General features: G+C 36.7%; 1 protein-coding gene across 1 annotated transcript in view; it reads left to right on the forward strand.

Moving 5' to 3' along the window:
* The window catches only part of LOC107565072 (myopalladin-like), a 29,587-nt gene that overhangs the window by 2,240 nt on the left and 5,707 nt on the right, over window positions 1-21,640 (forward strand). Inside the window, 18 exon segments of the mRNA XM_016250257.1 lie at window positions 4,736-4,911; window positions 5,014-5,059; window positions 5,154-5,553; window positions 5,788-5,789; window positions 7,234-7,409; window positions 7,512-7,557; window positions 7,652-8,051; window positions 8,135-8,209; window positions 8,924-9,065; window positions 9,228-9,251; window positions 9,349-9,465; window positions 10,169-10,970; window positions 11,081-11,461; window positions 11,464-11,505; window positions 12,796-12,937; window positions 19,678-19,899; window positions 20,570-20,719; window positions 20,800-20,876. Of these exon segments, the coding sequence (XP_016105743.1) occupies window positions 4,736-4,911; window positions 5,014-5,059; window positions 5,154-5,553; window positions 5,788-5,789; window positions 7,234-7,409; window positions 7,512-7,557; window positions 7,652-8,051; window positions 8,135-8,209; window positions 8,924-9,065; window positions 9,228-9,251; window positions 9,349-9,465; window positions 10,169-10,970; window positions 11,081-11,461; window positions 11,464-11,505; window positions 12,796-12,937; window positions 19,678-19,899; window positions 20,570-20,719; window positions 20,800-20,876 (3,420 nt within the window).

Here is a 21,640-nt window from a genome sequence, read left to right on the forward strand (position 1 = left end):
GTAAACTTGTGTGTGAAAGAGAACTTAGTTTAGTACTCATGCTGTGACAGCCGCTTTCTGTGCGTGTGCTTCAGATGTGTGCGCTCAGAAAACCGTATATCTGAAGTTTAAACTCATATGGTTTAAAACGCATGATTTCAACACGATAAACATGATAATCAGAACCAAAACAGATGTTTTTAGCAGTAATGGCGCAGCTCTATTCTGGAAAAGGGGGCGGAGAGCAGCAGCTCATTTGCATTTAAAGAGACAGGCACAAAAAATAGCGTGTTTCTGCTTCCACTGAAAATAGGCATTTTCAAAATGATATAATAAATGATCTGTGGAGTATTTTGAGCTGAAACTTCACAGACACATTCTGGGGACACCAGACTTATATTACATATTGTAAAAAGGGGGATAATATGTCTCCTTTAAAACATGAGATTTTGAAAGAATGACAGGGTTTTTTCTTGAAAAATGTATTCCAGTAATCTTTGTTTTATTTACAACTTTAAAAAAAAAAGTTTGTGTAAATAGCAACGCCTTGACAACACCCCTTGCGCATTTAATTGCATTGAATGTGCTCTTGCAGATAATATAATATTAATGAAATAAAAGCATTCTTAAAAAGAGAGACACTTTCGTGACTGTTTCTTAACAGAATTAAGTGCACTTCAAAAGTGCAAATTATATATAATTTTTATTTTAAAGTACACTGTAAGTTTTAATAATCTATTGTTGTACTTTTAAAAAAATTCACTTGTTTTGATGTATTGACTGACTAAAGCACGTCAGGTACTTGATTATATTTGTAACTAATTTTAATTAATTAATATTTAAAGTTGTGCTTTTAAATGTGCTAATTTGTATAATAGAAATGACATTGACACACATTTTAGTTTATTATAAATGTTTGGCAGTATTCGGCAATACACTGTAACCATATTTTAAAGACAATAGAAGTAATAATGAAATTGCATATAAAGATATACTATAAGTCCTTAAGTGGCTCTCTTGGGGAGTTCCCCCAAAAATGAAAAATTGTGTCATCATTTGCTTCAAACCAGTATGAATTTCACTGATATCTCGAACACAACAGAAGATATTTTGAAGAATGTTGGTAACGAAACAGTTGACGTATATAGTATAGAGAGAGAAAAAGGTTTGCAACGACATGAAGGTGAGTAAATCATTTTTAATTTTTTTAAATAATTGCATTTGATATAAATTTGATGTAGAATATGTTTGCAATTAACATGCAATAAAGCGTCCAAAAACATTACATTCATTTTGCACTTAAGTATATTCTTTTAAACGATATTATTTCCATAATAAGTACTTATTATTTCCAAAACAAATACTTTTTAAGTAGTTTTCTTTCTAAGTACAATAAGAAAAAAAGTGTAGTACTTTTTCACAAGGGATCTGTAACACTGTAGCATCATGGCAACCGTTTTTCTAGCAAATGCATGCTAAAAATCTACTTTTTCAAGCATTGCCTGTGAGCACAAAGACGTCTTGTGAAAGCTGACCGTATAACATGCAGTCTGATCTAATTCGGCTACATCTGAAATATGATGCTATGAGAATGCAGTTGAAATCATCGTCCTACGTCTTCAGTAGAGCACAGTTAGCCAAAGAGTAGAAGAGTAAACAAGATATTAAATGTGTACAGAGCTTTGCAAATTATTGCACAATTAGTGCGGGTATGATTATAGTTTATTGTAGCAGTGTTTACTTGGGCACAATGAATGTCTTTTCTGTCCTAATTCATGAAATAAACCGCACAAATGAATGTCACTTCCTCACAAAAAAAATCATATTATGGTGATATAAGATGGTACAGTGTTATTTTAGTATTATTTATATACCATTATAGTATTTATTCATACTTTGAATTAGCTTTTTTTATTTTAGTTTTATTATTTTAATATTTCTACAGTATTTACATTTTTTTTTCAATGACCAGAAATGATTTTTAATAGTTTTAGTTAATAATAACCACACTGCTCTCTGTGTTGAATGAGTTTCCTCTTTTGTAGTCAGTGTGTTTGTCGTGAAAGGGTGATAATGTTTATGTTTACTAAAAGCTAATTGCAGAACAGAAGAAATCAAAATCGTTTAACATTAGCTCCTGGCTTGGGGCTAGATGAACTTTAAAGGATGATTATCATAACTTGTAAAGCCTGAAGAGCCGTGTGACTCAGATTGTGGAAATGTGCTGCTCCAGCCGGGATAATCAGCTTGTGCTTTTCTATAAACTGGACATCTCTCATAAAATACATGCTTTAGTGCTCCAGTGTGCTGAAAAACTGCTACAATTAGACTTAATAACGTTATATATGTTCCCTTTTCAGTTATGATTTAAAAGTGGATAAATTATGTTTGAGTGAACTATGAAGCTATTTCATCACTACTTCATATAAATTGGGTGTGCTTTTATTTAAATTTTATTTCATTTAATAACTTTGCAAAAATTGGTCATGCTTTTAACATGTTTGCATTTAATAACTACATATACATTTATCATCCTTTTGGCATTCCTTTATGCATTTAACTTTTGTTGTATTTAATAACTTTGTATGAACTGATTGTACATTTAATAGCTTTGTATTTAACATTTTTGTATTTAATAACGTCATATAAATTGACCATACATTTAACGTTTTTGCATTTAATAACATTGTATAAATTGATCTTGCATTTAACGTATTAACATTTAAAAACTTCATATAAACTGATCATGCATGTAACGTTTTGCATTGAATAACTTTGTATGAACTGATCATGCATTTAACATTTTTGCATTTAATAACCTATTACATAGTAAACATAAATTGGTGCATTTTCTGTTAGCATAAAGATATCTTGTCAAATCATTGATGAAAGGTTAGTGTAACATTACTCAATGCAAACTTCCCACACTGACAGGTCAAGGAAAGCCGCGCTTTTCTGAGCGTGTCTGTGTGACCGGTGACGTGTTTGGACAGCTGTTCTCAGCTGACCGAGAGACTGTGATGTCAGAAACATTAGATCATCCCTCCAGTGACCCAAACTTACTTCACTTTTCAACATTTTACTTACAGCACCATTTGAGAACGCTCATCTGACCGTCTGTACATAAATGACACGGCCAATGCTTTCTAGAAGCATTTTACTTAATAGCTTGTCTTTGTAGTAGATTTTCCAAAATCTTAAGTTCTAAATCTTTTTTTTTTAAATCTTTGAGTTCTAAATAAGTAAATGTTGTAAAAATAAAAATCCACATAGTTGTTGTAACTAAAAATGTCAAGTGTTTCTCTGTCAGAGGCAAATGCCTGCTAAATATCTGACAGATCTATTAGCAGTGTTGGTGAATATATGAGAGGCCCTTCTATGTTTAGCTCATGCGTGTTGGTCAGGGATGCTGCCGTCCAGTTTTAACAGGGGTTCCTGTGCCGTGGGTGAGTCGAGAGGGAAAATAGCCTGAACAGGTGCAGATCTAGCACTGAATGTCATTCCCCCGCAGCTCAGGCTGTCAAAGTAGAGTCTTACTCATTAGAAATGATCCTCACTGGCTCATGGATCAAACCCAATACATTTCAGCCATGTCTCGCCCAAGGAATGAACCACAACTCGTCTCTTCAGAAGCGCTTTCAATTTCAGCGAGGGAATTTTAGGAAACAGCAGTTAAAGTGAAATAACTGTCGTACGGTCTTCTAGGTAAGGTTGTGGTAAAGCTATATTTGTGGATTCAAGAATATGATTTTTGCCCATTGATTTATTACTGAATGAATGCTGTTTGTCTTGTGTTGCGATGTGGTTCTTATTTTGCTGATGTGTTTGATAAGGAGGACTGATTTTGGATGATTTGTGAGATGCATTGAAATGGTTTTGAATGCCTTCTTTAACACAAAGTGATATATGCAAAAAATAACTTCATTAGTAAATTGCTACAACCTCACCTCAACAGCTTAATATCTAATAGTCTGACGACTGTAAGTCAGTTAACTTATTTTTGCCATTGAATGACTAAAGAAAGTCGTCGTGTCAGCAGAGTAAATACAATGAAAATTGTTTATTTGAAAGTTTGAAAGTAAATAGCTTTTTCTAATCAACTAGTTTTTCAAGAGATTCTACCCTAAAAATTGAAATCTATTCTTTATTTTTGTTATTAGAAATATTTGTGACCTGTATTATTGACATTAATTAGGCTGGATTGACCATTTAATATGTCCAAAAGCTATTCATCACACTAAACATTCTGCATTTTAACAACACATTTAATTTGTTTGCATATTGTGATAGACTGAAAATCTAGATGATATTCAGCTATTTTGAGATATATTGCAATTGAACCTTTTTGGTTTTTGTTTTACACGGTGCACATTTTGGCTATCAAACATGAATTGAAAAAAGTCATGATATTGTTGAATAAATGTGGTTTACCTCTGTACTGTAATGCTTGAATTAATGAACTCTGTGACCGCAAATGGTGTTCAAAGGTATTCATTTAGTGTCACTAGCACACTTAAAATTTTTAAATGAATAATTAAATATGCATTGTATTTGTGTTGTAAATGGGCTGAAATGTCAGTATACAACTGAATGTACATTCATTGGATTTTCAGCTGAGGTCAAATTAAAACCAGATGCATTCAGACATGATTTGTGTGCATGTTTTACATTTACATTCATGAATTTATTGTATTGTGGATGTACTTGTAGATGTGTGTTCCTGTCCAGAATGTAACATTCTGATTGGGTTTTCCAGGTGGTTTTGTGAGGGTAAAGAGTTGGAAAACAGTCCTGATATTCAGATCATCGCTAATGGTGAGCGACACACTCTGATCATAGCAGAGGCATTTGAAGAAGACACGGGCAGATACTCGTGCTTTGCCTCCAACTTTTATGGCACAGACTCCACCTCAGCAGAAATCTACATTGAGGGTCAGTAAATGACTTATGGACTATTTAATCTGAAATATACATTGACTAAATCATTGCAGCTGCAGTCTGAAATTAAGTTTGTATATTTTCATTTTCTATTAGGAGCATCTTCGTCAGATTCTGACGAAGAAAAACATTTTCAAGCAGAGTGAGTTTGTATATTTTCCATTATGAAATCTGTATCTGCAGTACCTTTTGAACCCCTAGGGGTTGAAATCACATGCACACATCTTTATTTCCAGACTTCATGAAAGATCTCCTCAGCCCAAACCTGCTGTGGTCTTGGCAGAACCCAACACATCTGCTGAAGACACCACACCAACTATAACAACCACCTTCGCTGAACCACCAGCACCTTCTGACACAGAAGCAGTGCCACTGACTGAGCTGATTGCTAACCCAAGCTCTAAGCAGGAAGATACAGAACTTCTGAGTTCCAAGGTTGTCAGCGCTGAAATACCTGTACTAGAACCAAACATTTCTGTAGTAGAACCAACCATACCTGTACTAGAACCATCAACGCCAATATCTGAGGTCGAACCCACTCCACCAATTTCTCCACTGACCATTGCCCCACCATCACCTCCATCCAGCCAAAGTATCTCCGATGTACTGTTAACATCTCAACAGAGCATTTCTGAGGTATGAAAAACACACCAAATCTGCAGTTTTGTTTTTCCACTAATGCATGTGTTTTTCTTACCAATGCTTTCTAGAAGCATTTTACTTAATAGCTTGTCTTTGTAGTAGATTTTCCAAAATCTTAAGTTCTAAATCTTTTTTTTTTAAATCTTTGAGTTCTAAATAAGTAAATGTTGTAAAAATAAAAATCCACATAGTTGTTGTAACTAAAAATGTCAAGTGTTTCTCTGTCAGAGGCAAATGCCTGCTAAATATCTGACAGATCTATTAGCAGTGTTGGTGAATATATGAGAGGCCCTTCTATGTTTAGCTCATGCGTGTTGGTCAGGGATGCTGCCGTCCAGTTTTAACAGGGGTTCCTGTGCCGTGGGTGAGTCGAGAGGGAAAATAGCCTGAACAGGTGCAGATCTAGCACTGAATGTCATTCCCCCGCAGCTCAGGCTGTCAAAGTAGAGTCTTACTCATTAGAAATGATCCTCACTGGCTCATGGATCAAACCCAATACATTTCAGCCATGTCTCGCCCAAGGAATGAACCACAACTCGTCTCTTCAGAAGCGCTTTCAATTTCAGCGAGGGAATTTTAGGAAACAGCAGTTAAAGTGAAATAACTGTCGTACGGTCTTCTAGGTAAGGTTGTGGTAAAGCTATATTTGTGGATTCAAGAATATGATTTTTGCCCATTGATTTATTACTGAATGAATGCTGTTTGTCTTGTGTTGCGATGTGGTTCTTATTTTGCTGATGTGTTTGATAAGGAGGACTGATTTTGGATGATTTGTGAGATGCATTGAAATGGTTTTGAATGCCTTCTTTAACACAAAGTGATATATGCAAAAAATAACTTCATTAGTAAATTGCTACAACCTCACCTCAACAGCTTAATATCTAATAGTCTGACGACTGTAAGTCAGTTAACTTATTTTTGCCATTGAATGACTAAAGAAAGTCGTCGTGTCAGCAGAGTAAATACAATGAAAATTGTTTATTTGAAAGTTTGAAAGTAAATAGCTTTTTCTAATCAACTAGTTTTTCAAGAGATTCTACCCTAAAAATTGAAATCTATTCTTTATTTTTGTTATTAGAAATATTTGTGACCTGTATTATTGACATTAATTAGGCTGGATTGACCATTTAATATGTCCAAAAGCTATTCATCACACTAAACATTCTGCATTTTAACAACACATTTAATTTGTTTGCATATTGTGATAGACTGAAAATCTAGATGATATTCAGCTATTTTGAGATATATTGCAATTGAACCTTTTTGGTTTTTGTTTTACACGGTGCACATTTTGGCTATCAAACATGAATTGAAAAAAGTCATGATATTGTTGAATAAATGTGGTTTACCTCTGTACTGTAATGCTTGAATTAATGAACTCTGTGACCGCAAATGGTGTTCAAAGGTATTCATTTAGTGTCACTAGCACACTTAAAATTTTTAAATGAATAATTAAATATGCATTGTATTTGTGTTGTAAATGGGCTGAAATGTCAGTATACAACTGAATGTACATTCATTGGATTTTCAGCTGAGGTCAAATTAAAACCAGATGCATTCAGACATGATTTGTGTGCATGTTTTACATTTACATTCATGAATTTATTGTATTGTGGATGTACTTGTAGATGTGTGTTCCTGTCCAGAATGTAACATTCTGATTGGGTTTTCCAGGTGGTTTTGTGAGGGTAAAGAGTTGGAAAACAGTCCTGATATTCAGATCATCGCTAATGGTGAGCGACACACTCTGATCATAGCAGAGGCATTTGAAGAAGACACGGGCAGATACTCGTGCTTTGCCTCCAACTTTTATGGCACAGACTCCACCTCAGCAGAAATCTACATTGAGGGTCAGTAAATGACTTATGGACTATTTAATATGAAATATACATTGACTAAATCATTGCAGCTGCAGTCTGAAATTAAGTTTGTATATTTTCATTTTCTATTAGGAGCATCTTCGTCAGATTCTGACGAAGAAAAACATTTTCAAGCAGAGTGAGTTTGTATATTTTCCATTATGAAATCTGTATCTGCAGTACCTTTTGAACCCCTAGGGGTTGAAATCACATGCACACATCTTTATTTCCAGACTTCATGAAAGATCTCCTCAGCCCAAACCTGCTGTGGTCTTGGCAGAACCCAACACATCTGCTGAAGACACCACACCAACTATAACAACCACCTTCGCTGAACCACCAGCACCTTCTGACACAGAAGCAGTGCCACTGACTGAGCTGATTGCTAACCCAAGCTCTAAGCAGGAAGATACAGAACTTCTGAGTTCCAAGGTTGTCAGCGCTGAAATACCTGTACTAGAACCAAACATTTCTGTAGTAGAACCAACCATACCTGTACTAGAACCATCAACGCCAATATCTGAGGTCGAACCCACTCCACCAATTTCTCCACTGACCATTGCCCCACCATCACCTCCATCCAGCCAAAGTATCTCCGATGTACTGTTAACATCTCAACAGAGCATTTCTGAGGTATGAAAAACACACCAAATCTGCAGTTTTGTTTTTCCACTAATGCATGTGTTTTTCTTACATTCAATATGTTTTGTTTTCAGACTCTAAATGGCAGCAGTAGCTATCTTCAAAGCTTCGATGTAAGGCCCATGATGGCAGCTCCTGTTTTTACGAAGGTAGAGCAAACACAGCTTGTATTTCTAAATCTTGACATTGAGCACCAATTAAGTATAAATTAATGCTTGAAAAAAAAACATATACGTATTATAATATTTTCACGTGTTTTAAACTTTTGCATGCATGCCTGTCCCAAATCCAGTGAGTCAAAACCTTGGTATGCAGTCAGACTTACGATTTATGCTTGGCAGGCTGCAAATCCAGTGCAAGCCATGTTTAGAAATATTATAAAGCCTTGGTGGTGTTCCAGTTTGACTTGGGCCAGTAAGAAACCAACTAGCAATGCACTATCAACCCCACAGAACACCCTTTAAAATGCATAAAATGCACTGTTCACTCTCAGAAAGAAATTGTACCTTTAGGGATACAACAGTTTGTCACTGGGGCAGTACCCTCAAAGGGACACCTTTGTACCTAAATGGTGCATGTTAGGAACATAAAAGTACATATTACTACCTTAAGGGTACATATTACTATTCTAGGGTACTATTATGCACCCATTAGGGGTAAAGAAGATACAAAGGTGTCCCTTTGCGGGTATTGCCTAAGTGACCAGCTTTTTTTTTTTTTTGGACAGTGTATAGAGTAGCAATGCCCTGGCAGCTATCCAAAAATCATTATGGCAATAGCTATTATCTTCAGAAAAATTAAAACCTAGTTTTACAGGTTTTACATTCCATTGTCATGGTACACAATTGTCTCTTTTGCTGTAGAACCTCCAGGATGTCCTGGCTGTAGAGAGTCAGTTGGTAGTTCTTGAGTGCAGAGTAAAAGGCATTCCCTCCCCTAAAGTGGACTGGTACCGGGAGGGAACACTTATTGAAGATTCCCCAGACTTCAGAATCCTTCAGAAGAGTATGTATAATTTTAGTGCACAGTGAATTTAGATATGTGGTTGGATCCATCCTTGAAAACTGCTGAAAATGTTTCAACTTGAAAGAAAAGTTTACAGTGCTTGACTCTTTCTTCTTAAAATTGTTATCTGACAATTCACACATTCTGCTTTTTTCATCCCAGAACCAAGATCCATGGCTGAGTCTGGTAGGTGGATTTGATTACCCTTGCTTTGCCAAGGTAATTATTTCATGACTCTAATCACCTAACATTGTACCATTTCTCTGTTTGGTGTGGACATCAGAGGAGATATGTACTTTGGTTATTGCGGAGGTCTTTCCAGAGGATTCTGGAACATTTACTTGCATAGCCAGCAATAAATATGGCACAGTTTCCAGTACTGCAGTATTGAGAGTAAAAGGTAATTTAGTTTTATTGTTGAGGAATCTATTATTGGATCAGCTTAAGATTGCTTAAGTTCATAATGAGATAAAAATGAATACATATATCACATCGCCCTCCCCTAAAGTGGACTGGTACCGGGAGGGAACACTTATTGAAGATTCCCCAGACTTCAGAATCCTTCAGAAGAGTATGTATAATTTTAGTGCACAGTGAATTTTGATATGTGGTTGGATCCATCCTTGAAAACTGCTGAAAATGTTTCAACTTGAAAGAAAAGTTTACAGTGCTTGACTCTTTCTTCTTAAAATTGTTCTGACAATTCACACATTCTGCTTTTTTCATCCCAGAACCAAGATCCATGGCTGAGTCTGGTAGGTGGATTTGATTACCCTTGCTTTGCCAAGGTAATTATTTCATGACTCTAATCACCTAACATTGTACCATTTCTCTGTTTGGTGTGGACATCAGAGGAGATATGTACTTTGGTTATTGCGGAGGTCTTTCCAGAGGATTCTGGAACATTTACTTGCATAGCCAGCAATAAATATGGCACAGTTTCCAGTACTGCAGTATTGAGAGTAAAAGGTAATTTAGTTTTATTGTTGAGGAATCTATTATTGGATCAGCTTAAGATTGCTTAAGTTCATAATGAGATAAAAATGAATACATATATCACATCTCAAGTCTAATTCTGAACAATATTTTGTCTGCATCGATAGGACACAATAAGAACAGCACCAATCCTAAAACAACAAGCACTTTAACAGTGGAATCCTCCCTCCAAAAGATTCCGGCAACAGAACTGATGTCAACATCTTTAAAGCATAAACCAGATGTTCCTCTGGTAAACAACAAACTTCACTCAAGTATGATTTGCCTTGACCCTTTGAAATCTGGATTTAAGCATTCAGACATTCAGGACTCTGGAACACCTCGCTCAGATTCCCTAAATCCTCGTACCCTTCGCCATGATCTCACCACTAGCCTACCTAGTCTAAATCCTCTCAGCATTGGAAAATACAGCTCAGATACTTTAAGGACTAGTTTACCTCAGCTAGACCCACTCAGCTTCAGTTCTTCTTCACTGAACTCAGATTCAAACCATAAGCCTCTCAGCTCTAGCACAACACACTTTGATTCAGGAGGGTCCGGTTTTAAGCCTTCCACAGAAGTGACCCAAAGTCCACCAAACGGATCAGCCTCCAGCATCACTATGAGCTCTGATGCCTCGGTAGAACCATTACCAAATGGTTCAAAACCAACCCCCAGCCCTTCTGTTACTAGTTTCCCACCAGTAAACTGCAGTAACCATCAAGAGCGGCCAACTGTTAAACCCCTACCTGATACCCCAACTTCTTGCCTCAAGACAAGACCCGAGGGTATATTAGGGAATCACAACGAATCCCGCTCTAGTTCCCGAGTTGGCCTCCGTGTAACCTTTAAACTCCTGGAAGATGAAGACGAGGAGGAGAAAGGAATGTCATCTAAAGAACCACCACCAGTGTTGGCTAAACCAAAATTGTAAGTACCAACTTCAGAGTGTTGCAAGACAACTTGAGAGTAAAATTATGTTTTAGGACTATCTGAAGTAGAAAACATGCTTGTTTTCCCCTTCATTTGTCTTATCTTAGAGACCCAGTGCAGCTTCAGATCCTCCACAACCAGGTGCTTTTGGAACAGTGGCAGGAAGATGCCTCCCCAAGCCAAGATTCACCACATTTAGACAGGACAAGTTGTGAGCCACCGCCTGTCAAGCCAACTCACCCTCCTGCAAATTCAGTTCCATCCCAACTCCAACCACCTCCTTTTGTAATGAACTCTGCTCCAATTCCTCTGCAGACCCCTGCATCTGTCCCTCTACTTCCTACAGTACCTGCTTCCATATTAAAAGCTGTACCTGTATCACAATTTAGCATGCCTTTAACCAATTCCATGCCCTTGCCTCAACTTACTCCATCAGCCACAACCTTACACAACCACCCTCCAATACCTCAACAAAATCTGGTTCCTACCCTCTGACCAATGCCATGGGCCTGCCGAAGAGGGCCCCACCTGGGTAAGCAAACACAAACACAACATTTCATTATAACAGAGGTTCTCAACCCTGCTCCATGGGATCCACTCTCCTGCCGAGTTTAGCTCCAACCCTAATCAACCACACCTGAAGGTAATCAAGTTCTTTAGATTAGCTTGAAAATGCACATGCAGGTGTGCTGAATTAGGTTGTAAATAAACTGTACAGGACAGTGGGTCCCCAGGAGTAGGGTTGAAGACCTCTGCATTATAATATTGTAATATCATAAAATGGTTTAAAGGTCACACTTTCTCTTAAAGGGGTCATGATGACATGGATTTTTTTTAATAGGTTTCTTGAGTTTACTTATGTTAATTAAGTTTTTTGCTAAAAAAAAAAGAATAAATATGTGGGAAAACAGTCATTTCCAGACAAAGCATTATGAAATCATTTACTTACGTTTGTGATGCAGCTGCAGTCAGATCTAGCACTGCTTCATCTTTCAACAAATGTTTCTTTGTGAACTCTCCATTACACTGTGCCTCGTTTACAAAACAAAATGCTCTGATCGATCCTCAGACACAATCCAGGACACCATTAAAAATAAACTATCCACTTGTTCCTTACACTGGGATCCTTCTGATATCTGTACAAAGACATGAACGAGCTGATTAAACCAAACGCGTCAAAGCGAACATTCTTTCACTCCATTTGTCCTGATGATGACCGACTCGAGCGCGTGCACTGTCAGAAAGTGAACGCACATCTGTATACTGTATCCAGTGTAGACAAGACAGCGTCAGTGATTGTAATTTCTGTTTGCTTTTGACGCAAAGCGACACTCGCATTCAGCGTGACAAGTGTCCGTTAAGCTGTTAAGTGTCTGAACACCAGTGGGCGGGGCCTATGGTGAGAAGATGACTATTTGTCAATGTCTTGCTCTGGAGGCAGTGTTTATGCAAATGACTGGGGCTAGGTGACGTCACCTTGCCCCTCGGATCCAAAACGAGCCGTTTTTGGAGCTTGATTAAATAAATGCTTTGTTTATAATGAGGAGGACATAGGATCTATGAAACTTGCAGGTTGTTTTAATGGTACAAAGACCTCTTATATCCCAAAAGATCAAGGCAAATTTGATTTCTCATGCTATGACCCCTTTAAAGGGATTTTTGTGGAATATCCTGTCTGTTTACTGACTAGTTAATGCAATGACACTATGGTCGTTTTAGAGCTGTTTTACAGCAAAATTTGACTTTTCATAAATATATATACACGTATTTGTATCATATTTTAATGCCTTACCTCAGTCTCATTGTGTTACTTCATGTTCAGGCCTCAAGGTGCACTAAAGAAGAATCAAAGAGGTTCCAGACTCATGTCTGATGATGACATCCGCGAGAGCAAGGAAACACTGTTACAAGATATTGAGAAGAAATTGCAATTTAAAGATGAACAGCTTCGTTTTGGACAGCAGGTATGTGGTGTCATAAATATTACAAAGATGCGTTTTGTTGTGTATAGTACAAATAGTACCTAGGCCATGCTTTTGCAGGACTGACAGACACAATTCAGTTATATAAAATTTAAGAAAGTTTTTGCTGTTTCTGATCATCTTACTTTGAGTTATGGGTTTCTTTATGTGAGTGTAAACATACCTGGCAATAAAAACTCATTCTGATTCTGATTCTGAATATTAGATTAATAGTAAGATTTATGAATACTATAACAAATGTCTTCCTAGTTAATGTTAGTTATTGCATTAACTAATGTTAACCAATGGGACCGTATATTGTAAAGTGTATTGTAAAGTTTAACATTAAATCTTGAAGTCAGAATAATTGATCAAATATTAAAAATATAGCTGCGTCCTTGTAAATTGTAACTAATACTCTAACTCAAATTCTATCACAAAAGATTATGCATTTTAATTGAATGCTATACTAACTACATGAGAATATTAATATCAGTGTTCAATGGATATCTCAAACAGAAACAATAATGACATGAGCACTACATTAGACCATCTGCAGTTTGGGTTGCTGTGTTTCCATTGCAATCACAGTTCAGTTCAGTGTCTATGTGAGTGAAATCTGAATGCAAACGGTATCTGTGAGTAAACATGAGCGCTGGGCTTGCGAGACTAGACAGAGTCAGGAATGAACAGGGCTCTTCTGTACTATAAATAGAGGTGACTGCATTCAGACATCCAGAACTAAAGGCGAGCTGTTACCCGACAGGCCTCTTGAGATATAATAGGTACTTTTAAAATAGGATGGTGTGTTAAAGGGTTCATATCATAGCTATTTAGTAACCTAGTTTTAGTTTTTATTTGTGTATTTATTTATTTTTACACCAAAAACATTCATAATTTAGTTATATATGACCATTTTTCATTCTTTCTCTAACCCCCAGAACATATGTTTCCACCACAGAATAAAAACATTTGCGATTTTATCTCACAATTTTCAGAAATTCAGAATTCTGAGTTTACTTCTAGCAAAATCTAGCTTTATTTGGTTTTGCCACAAGTTTTAAAAAAATGCTAAATGTGATTTTTCTTTTTTTTGTCTCACGCAGTTCTGAGTTTAAATCTCACAATTCTGGCGTTTTCCCTCTGAATTCTTTGTTTAAATCTAACAATTTTTACTTTTTTCTCAGAATTCTGAGTTTAAGTCTCACAATTCTGCTTTATTTGTTTTTGCACGGGATAAAAAAAAACACTAAATTCGACTTTTATCTCACAACTCTGAGTTTAAATCTCACAATTCTGCTTTATTTGTTTTGCCACTGGATAAAAAAACCACTAAATTCTACTTTATCTCACAATTCTGATTTTAAATCTCGCAATTATGTTTTTCCCCTCAGAATTTTAAACTTAAATCTTGCAATTCTGACTTTTTTATTAGAATTGTGAGTTTAAATCTTGCAATTCTGACTTTTTTATTAGAATTCTGAGTTTAAATCTTGCAATTCTGACTTTTTTATTAGAATTCTAAGATTAAATCTTGCAATTCTGACTTTTTAATTAGAATTCTGAGTTTAAATCTTGCAATTCTGACTTTTTAATTAGAATTCTGAGTTTAAATCTTGCAATTCTGACTTTTTAATTAGAATTCTGAGTTTAAATCTTGCAATTCTGACTTTTTAATTAGAATTCTGAGTTTAAATCTTGCAATTCTGACTTTTTAATTAGAATTCTGAGTTTAAATCTTGCAATTCTGACTTTTTAATTAGAATTCTGAGTTTAAATCTTGCAATTCTGACTTTTTAATTAGAATTCTGAGTTTAAATCTTGCAATTCTGACTTTTTTATTAGAATTCTGAGTTTAAATCTTGCAATTCTGACTTTTTTATCCATCTGGCGAACCTCCGCTCTTTACCCAACAAAACGGACGAACTTCTTCTGCTCTCCCGGACAAATAAGGATTTTTCTAACTCTGCTGCTCTGTGTTTCACGGAAACCTGGCTGAAAGACGCCATTCCGGACAGCGCGTTGAGTCTGCCGGGTTTTCAGCTGTTCAGAGCGGACCGCGACGCAGAATCAACGGGGAAATCACGTGGTGGCGGGACATGCTTTTACATCAATGAGAGGCGGTGTACAGATGTAACTGTGTTAAAGAAGATGTGCTGTTCAGATCTAGAAGTGCTCTTCATTAATTGCAAGCCGTTCTATTCGCCGCGGGAGTTTTGCTCGTTCATTCTCGTCAGTGTCTACATTCCTCCGCAAGCGCACGTGAGCTCCGCTTTACAGAAACTCGCTGATCTGATCACAGACACAGAACAACAACACCCGGACTCTGTTTTAATCATTCTCGGGGACTTTAATAAAGCCAATCTCTCCCGTGAACTGCCAAAATACAGACAGCACATCACATGTCCCACCAGAGACAGTAATATATTGGATCACTGTTACACTACAATAAAGAATGCATATCACTCTGTCCCACGAGCAGCTTTGGGGCTCTCTGATCACTGCTTGGTTCATCTTATACCGACCTACAGGCAGAAACTGAAATCAGCTAAACCTGTATTAAGGACTGTAAAAAGATGGACTAATGAAGCAGAGCAGGATTTACAAGCTTGTTTTGACTTCACTGATTGGAGCGTTTTTGAATCTGCTGCCACCGATCTGGACGAGCTCACAGAGACTGTAACATCTTATATCAGTTTCTGTGAAGACATGTGCATTCCTACCAGGACTCACTTAACTTACAACAATGACAAACCATGGTTCACTGCAAAACTCAGACAGCTCCGTCAGGCCAAAGAAGATGCTTACAGGAAGGGGGATAATGTCTTGTATAAACAGGCTAAATACACACTGGAAAAGGAGATCAGAGTGGCAAAGAGGAATTATTCAGAAAAAATAAGGATTAAATTCTCTTCCAGTGACTCGGCATCAGTGTGGAAAAGTCTAAAAGAAATCACCAATTACAAGACACCATCCCCCAGCACTGCGGAGAATCAACACCTGGCAGACGATCTGAACGAGTTCTACTGCAGGTTTGAAAAGACACCCCACACCCGCCCTGAACACCTCTCCACACAACCATTCACACCTCCAGCAACCCCCCTCTCCCCCACACCTGCAATTCAGATCAGCGAAGAAGAGGTGCGCCAGGTCTTCCGGAAGCAGAAAATGAGAAAAGAACCAGGTCCCAGACTGTGTTACACCAGTCTGTCTGAAATCCTGTGCTGACCAGCTGGCCCCCATCTTCACACAGATCTTCAACAGATCACTGGAGCTGTGCGAAGTCCCTTCATGCTTCAAACGCTCCACCATCATCCCCGTCCCAAAGAAACCCAAAATTACTGGACTTAATGACTACAGACCTGTGGCTCTAACGTCTGTGGTCATGAAGTCTTTTGAAAGACTGGTGCTGGCCCACCTGAAGGACATCACTGGACCCTTGCTGGATCCTCTTCAGTTTGCCTACAGAGCAAACAGGTCTGTGGACGATGCAGTAAACATGGGACTGCATTATGTTCTGCAACATCTAGACAGACCAGGGACTTATGTGAGGATCCTGTTCGTGGACTTCAGCTCGGCCTTTAACACCATCATCCCAAACCTCCTCCTGCCCAAACTAACTCAGCTCTCCGTGCCCACCTCCGTCTGTCAGTGGATCAACAGCTTCCTGACAGACAGGCAGCAGCTAGTGAGGCTGGGAAAATACACATCCAGCACCCGTACGATCAGCACTGGAGCTCCTCAGGGTTGTGTTCTCTCTCCACTGCTCTTCTCCCTGTACACCAACGACTGCACATCTAAAGACCCCTCTGTCAAGCTCCTGAAGTTTGCAGACGACACCACACTCATCGGCCTCATTCAGGACGGTGACGAGTCTGCTTACAGACAGGAGGTCGAGCAGCTGGCTGTCTGGTGCAGTCTCAACAACCTGGCGCTCAACACGCTAAAAACTGTGGAGATGACCGTGGACTTCAGGAGAAACCCCTCTGCACTCCCCCCACTCACCATCATGGACAGCACTGTGACTGCAGTGGAGTCATTCAGGTTCCTGGGCACCACAATCTCTCAGGACCTGAAGTGGGACACTCACATTGACTCCATTGTGAAAAAGGCCCAGCAGAGGTTGTACTTCCTTCGCCAGCTGAGGAAGTTCAACCTGCCACAGGAGCTGCTGAAACAGTTCTACTCCGCCATTATTGAATCTGTCCTCTGCACTTCAATAACTGTCTGGTTCAGCTCAGCTACCAAATCTGACCTCAGAAGACTTCAGAGGGTAGTCCGGACTGCTGAGCGAATCATTGGTACAACCCTCCCTTCTCTCCAAGAACTGTACTCGTCCAGAGTGAGCAAAAGGGCTGGCAGAATCACTCTGGACCCCTCACATCCAGCACACTCCCTCTTTGAACTGTTGCCATCTGGTCGACGCTACAGAGCTCTGAGCACCAGAACGACCAGACACAGGAACAGTTTTTTCCCTCAGGCCATCCATCTCATGAACACTTGACAATAACTGTGGAACAGACACTATTTATTCACTCATACACTTATTTATCTAACACACACACACTCAGTCTACATTTCAATTTGCACATAATATACCTGTACATACAACTGTCTATTGTTATATACCTGTACATACAATTGTCGATTTGTATATTTTTATTCCTTAGTTACTTGTTCTATTTTTCTATTTTTTATTATCTGTGTTTTTGTTCTGTCACTGTCATTCTGTTACACTGTGGAGCTTCTGTCATGAAAACAAATTCCTCGTATGTGTAAACATACCTGGCAATAAAAACTCATTCTGATTCTGATTCTGAATATTAGATTAATAGTAAGATTTATGAATACTATAACAAATGTCTTCCTAGTTAATGTTAGTTATTGCATTAACTAATGTTAACCAATGGGACCGTATATTGTAAAGTGTATTGTAAAGTTTAACATTAAATCTTGAAGTCAGAATAATTGATCAAATATTAAAAATATAGCTGCGTCCTTGTAAATTGTAACTAATACTCTAACTCAAATTCTATCACAAAAGATTATGCATTTTAATTGAATGCTATACTAACTACATGAGAATATTAATATCAGTGTTCAATGGATATCTCAAACAGAAACAATAATGACATGAGCACTACATTAGACCATCTGCAGTTTGGGTTGCTGTGTTTCCATTGCAATCACAGTTCAGTTCAGTGTCTATGTGAGTGAAATCTGAATGCAAACGGTATCTGTGAGTAAACATGAGCGCTGGGCTTGCGAGACTAGACAGAGTCAGGAATGAACAGGGCTCTTCTGTACTATAAATAGAGGTGACTGCATTCAGACATCCAGAACTAAAGGCGAGCTGTTACCCGACAGGCCTCTTGAGATATAATAGGTACTTTTAAAATAGGATGGTGTGTTAAAGGGTTCATATCATAGCTATTTAGTAACCTAGTTTTAGTTTTTATTTGTGTATTTATTTATTTTTACACCAAAAACATTCATAATTTAGTAATATATGACCATTTTTCATTCTTTCTCTAACCCCCAGAATATATGTTTCCACCACAGAATAAAAACATTTGCGATTTTATCTCACAATTTTCAGAAATTCAGAATTCTGAGTTTACTTCTAGCAAAATCTAGCTTTATTTGGTTTTGCCACAAGTTTTAAAAAAATGCTAAATGTGATTTTTTTTTTTTGTCTCACGCAGTTCTGAGTTTAAATCTCACAATTCTGGCGTTTTCCCTCTGAATTCTTTGTTTAAATCTAACAATTTTTACTTTTTTCTCAGAATTCTGAGTTTAAGTCTCACAATTCTGCTTTATTTGTTTTTGCCACTGGATAAAAAAAAACACTAAATTCTACTTTATTTCACAATTCTGATTTTAAATCTCGCAATTATGTTTTTCCCCTCAGAATTTTAAACTTAAATCTTGCAATTCTGACTTTTTTATTAGAATTGTGAGTTTAAATCTTGCAATTCTGACTTTTTTATTAGAATTCTAAGTTTAAATCTTGCAATTCTGACTTTTTTTTATTAGAATTCTAAGTTTAAATCTTGCAATTCTGACTTTTTTATTAGAATTCTGAGTTTAAATCTTGCAATTCTGACTTTGTTATTAGAATTCTGAGTTTAAATCTTGCAATTATGACTTTTTTATTAGAATTCTGAGTTTAAATCTTGCAATTCTGACTTTTTTATTAGAATTCTAAGATTAAATCTTGCCATTCTGACTTTTTTATTAGAATTCTGAGTTTAAATCTTGCAATTCTGACTTTTTTATTAGAATTCTGAGTTTAAATCTTGCAATTCTGACTTGTTTCCAAGAATTGCAAAAAATTGTGTTGTGAGATAAGTTGTGAGATAAAAAGTCGCTATTACCTTCATATAGGTTATATGTTATAGTGTTATATTATCTCCACAAAGCCCGCTTCTTATTGTAATTGGTTTATATGTTGTAAAATGTGTCATGCAAATATACAAGTTCACACTGATTGTTGAAAATAGCCTGACCACTGATTAGCCTTGTCATTTATCACATATCTCTGTTTGTTGTTATTTTTAGACATTACTATGATCAGTTTGGTTGTTTAATTATGCGACTGTTCTGGAAACTTTAACATTTAGGTAGCTGTGGCCAATATTTCCACAGAACCTGGAAAAAGTAGTAAATATGAAAGTTTAGTTAATATGAAAATGGGACACATTCATGAATGATTTCAGGTAATAAGTTCATGTGTTTTGTAGGAATACAAGGTGTCGAGCTTTGAGCAGAGGCTACTGAGCGAGATCGAGTTTCGTTTGGAAAGAACTCCAGTTGAAGAGTCGGACGATGAAGTTCAGCACGATGAAATTCCCTCTGGAAAATGCATCGCGCCCATCTTCGACAAGAAACTGAAGCACTTCAGGGCTGTGGAAGGGATTCCTGTCACATTTACCTGTAAAGTTGTTGGAATTCCAATTCCTAAAGTGAGTTTTTGACAGCATGTGATGCTTTTTTAATGCATGCACAGAAAATAACACTTTTATTGTGTTCTCTTTATGGTTCAAAGTTTGGGATTGGTAAGATTTTTTTATATATGTTTTTGAAAGAAGTCTCTTCTGCTCACCAAGGCTGCATTTATTTGATCAAAAAATACAATAAATGTATTCCTGTGATGCGCAGCTGTATTTTCAGCATCATTACTCCAGTCTTCAGTGTCACATGATCTTCAGAAATCAGTATAATATGCTGATCTGCTGCTCAAGAAACATTTCTGATTATTACCAATGTTGAAAACAGTTGTGCTGCACAATATTTTTGTGGAAACTGTGATACATTTTGTTTTTCAGGATTCTTTGATGAATAGAAAGTTCAAAAGAACATTTATTTGAAACTGAACTTTTTTTGTAACATTAAAAATGTCTTTACTCTCACTTTTGATCAATTTAATACATCCTCCTTAATGGATAAAAGTACTAATTTCTTTTATATAGCTAAAAAAAAATATTAATCTAGTGCTTGTAGATTAATAATTAATCATTACTATTTTCTAAATAATTTGTTTTCTGTACAGTTTATATTAATTTCAATCTTTAAGCATAACAAAAACATAAATATAATCCAAACTACTTGTTTTATTTTGTACTTTTCACACAGGTTTACTGGTTTAAGGATGGAAAGCAGATTTTGAAGAAAAACGTGCACTATAAGAAGATCAGAGAGGGTGATGGGACGTGTTCATTACACATAGAAGCCGTCACAAGTGACGATGACGGCAATTATACAGTCATGGCAGCGAATCCACAGGTAACATGCTGGAGAAAATGATCAGAAATGACTCTGATGTACAGCAGAAATCAGAGTCGAGCTTGTTTTCATGTTCACAGGGCAGAATAAGTTGCTCTGGCCATTTGATTGTCCAAACGGGTCCCGTGCGAAACCGTCCCATGGTTCACTCGCAGAGGTGAGTCGGATCAATGCTCAGTTTTATGCATTTCTTCTAAAGTTGCAATGGCTGACAAAGAGATAAGTTTAATGGACTTGCATGTGTAATACATAGCTGCAAACTTCTCACCTTTCAGTGACAACTCACTTTTTTGAGATCAGAATCAACTATGAGATTTGCTTAGATCCAGAGAGAAAGTGTTTTTATGAGGGGGTCTTACAAGGGTAAATAAAAAACTGGTCGTTTCAATAAGTTTTGCATAGTATTTTATTAATCTTTACTTCAAGAACTATGTCTAAAAAGGGTAATATGTTATGTATTTGAGGTCTGAGATGTGGGAACGGTCAAGAGAGAGAGAGGGCAAACATTTAGCATTTTAGCCAATATTGTCTTAAATAGCCTGCAGAGCGCTTCATCTTTTATATCAAATATATTCAATCTTGATTTTTGTAAAATGTCGCAATAAGATGTTAATATTTTTTTTGAAAATTTACAGATTTGGACATATAAGGATATATATTCACTAGTGCTGTCAAACGATTAATCGCGATTAATCGCATCCAAAATAAACGTTTTTGTTTGCATAATATATGTGTGTTCTGTGTATATTTATTATGTATATATAAATACACATACATGCATGTATATATTTTGAAAATATTTACATGTCTATATTTATATTCATATAATTTATATTATAAATAAATGTTTAATATATAAACATAACATATTTTTCTGAAATATACATGCATGTGAGTGTATTTACATACATAATAAATATA

Source organism: Sinocyclocheilus grahami, unplaced genomic scaffold (genome assembly GCF_001515645.1).
Source record: "Sinocyclocheilus grahami isolate Dianchi unplaced genomic scaffold, SAMN03320097.WGS_v1.1 scaffold979.1, whole genome shotgun sequence".
NCBI classification, from domain to species: domain Eukaryota; kingdom Metazoa; phylum Chordata; class Actinopteri; order Cypriniformes; family Cyprinidae; genus Sinocyclocheilus; species Sinocyclocheilus grahami.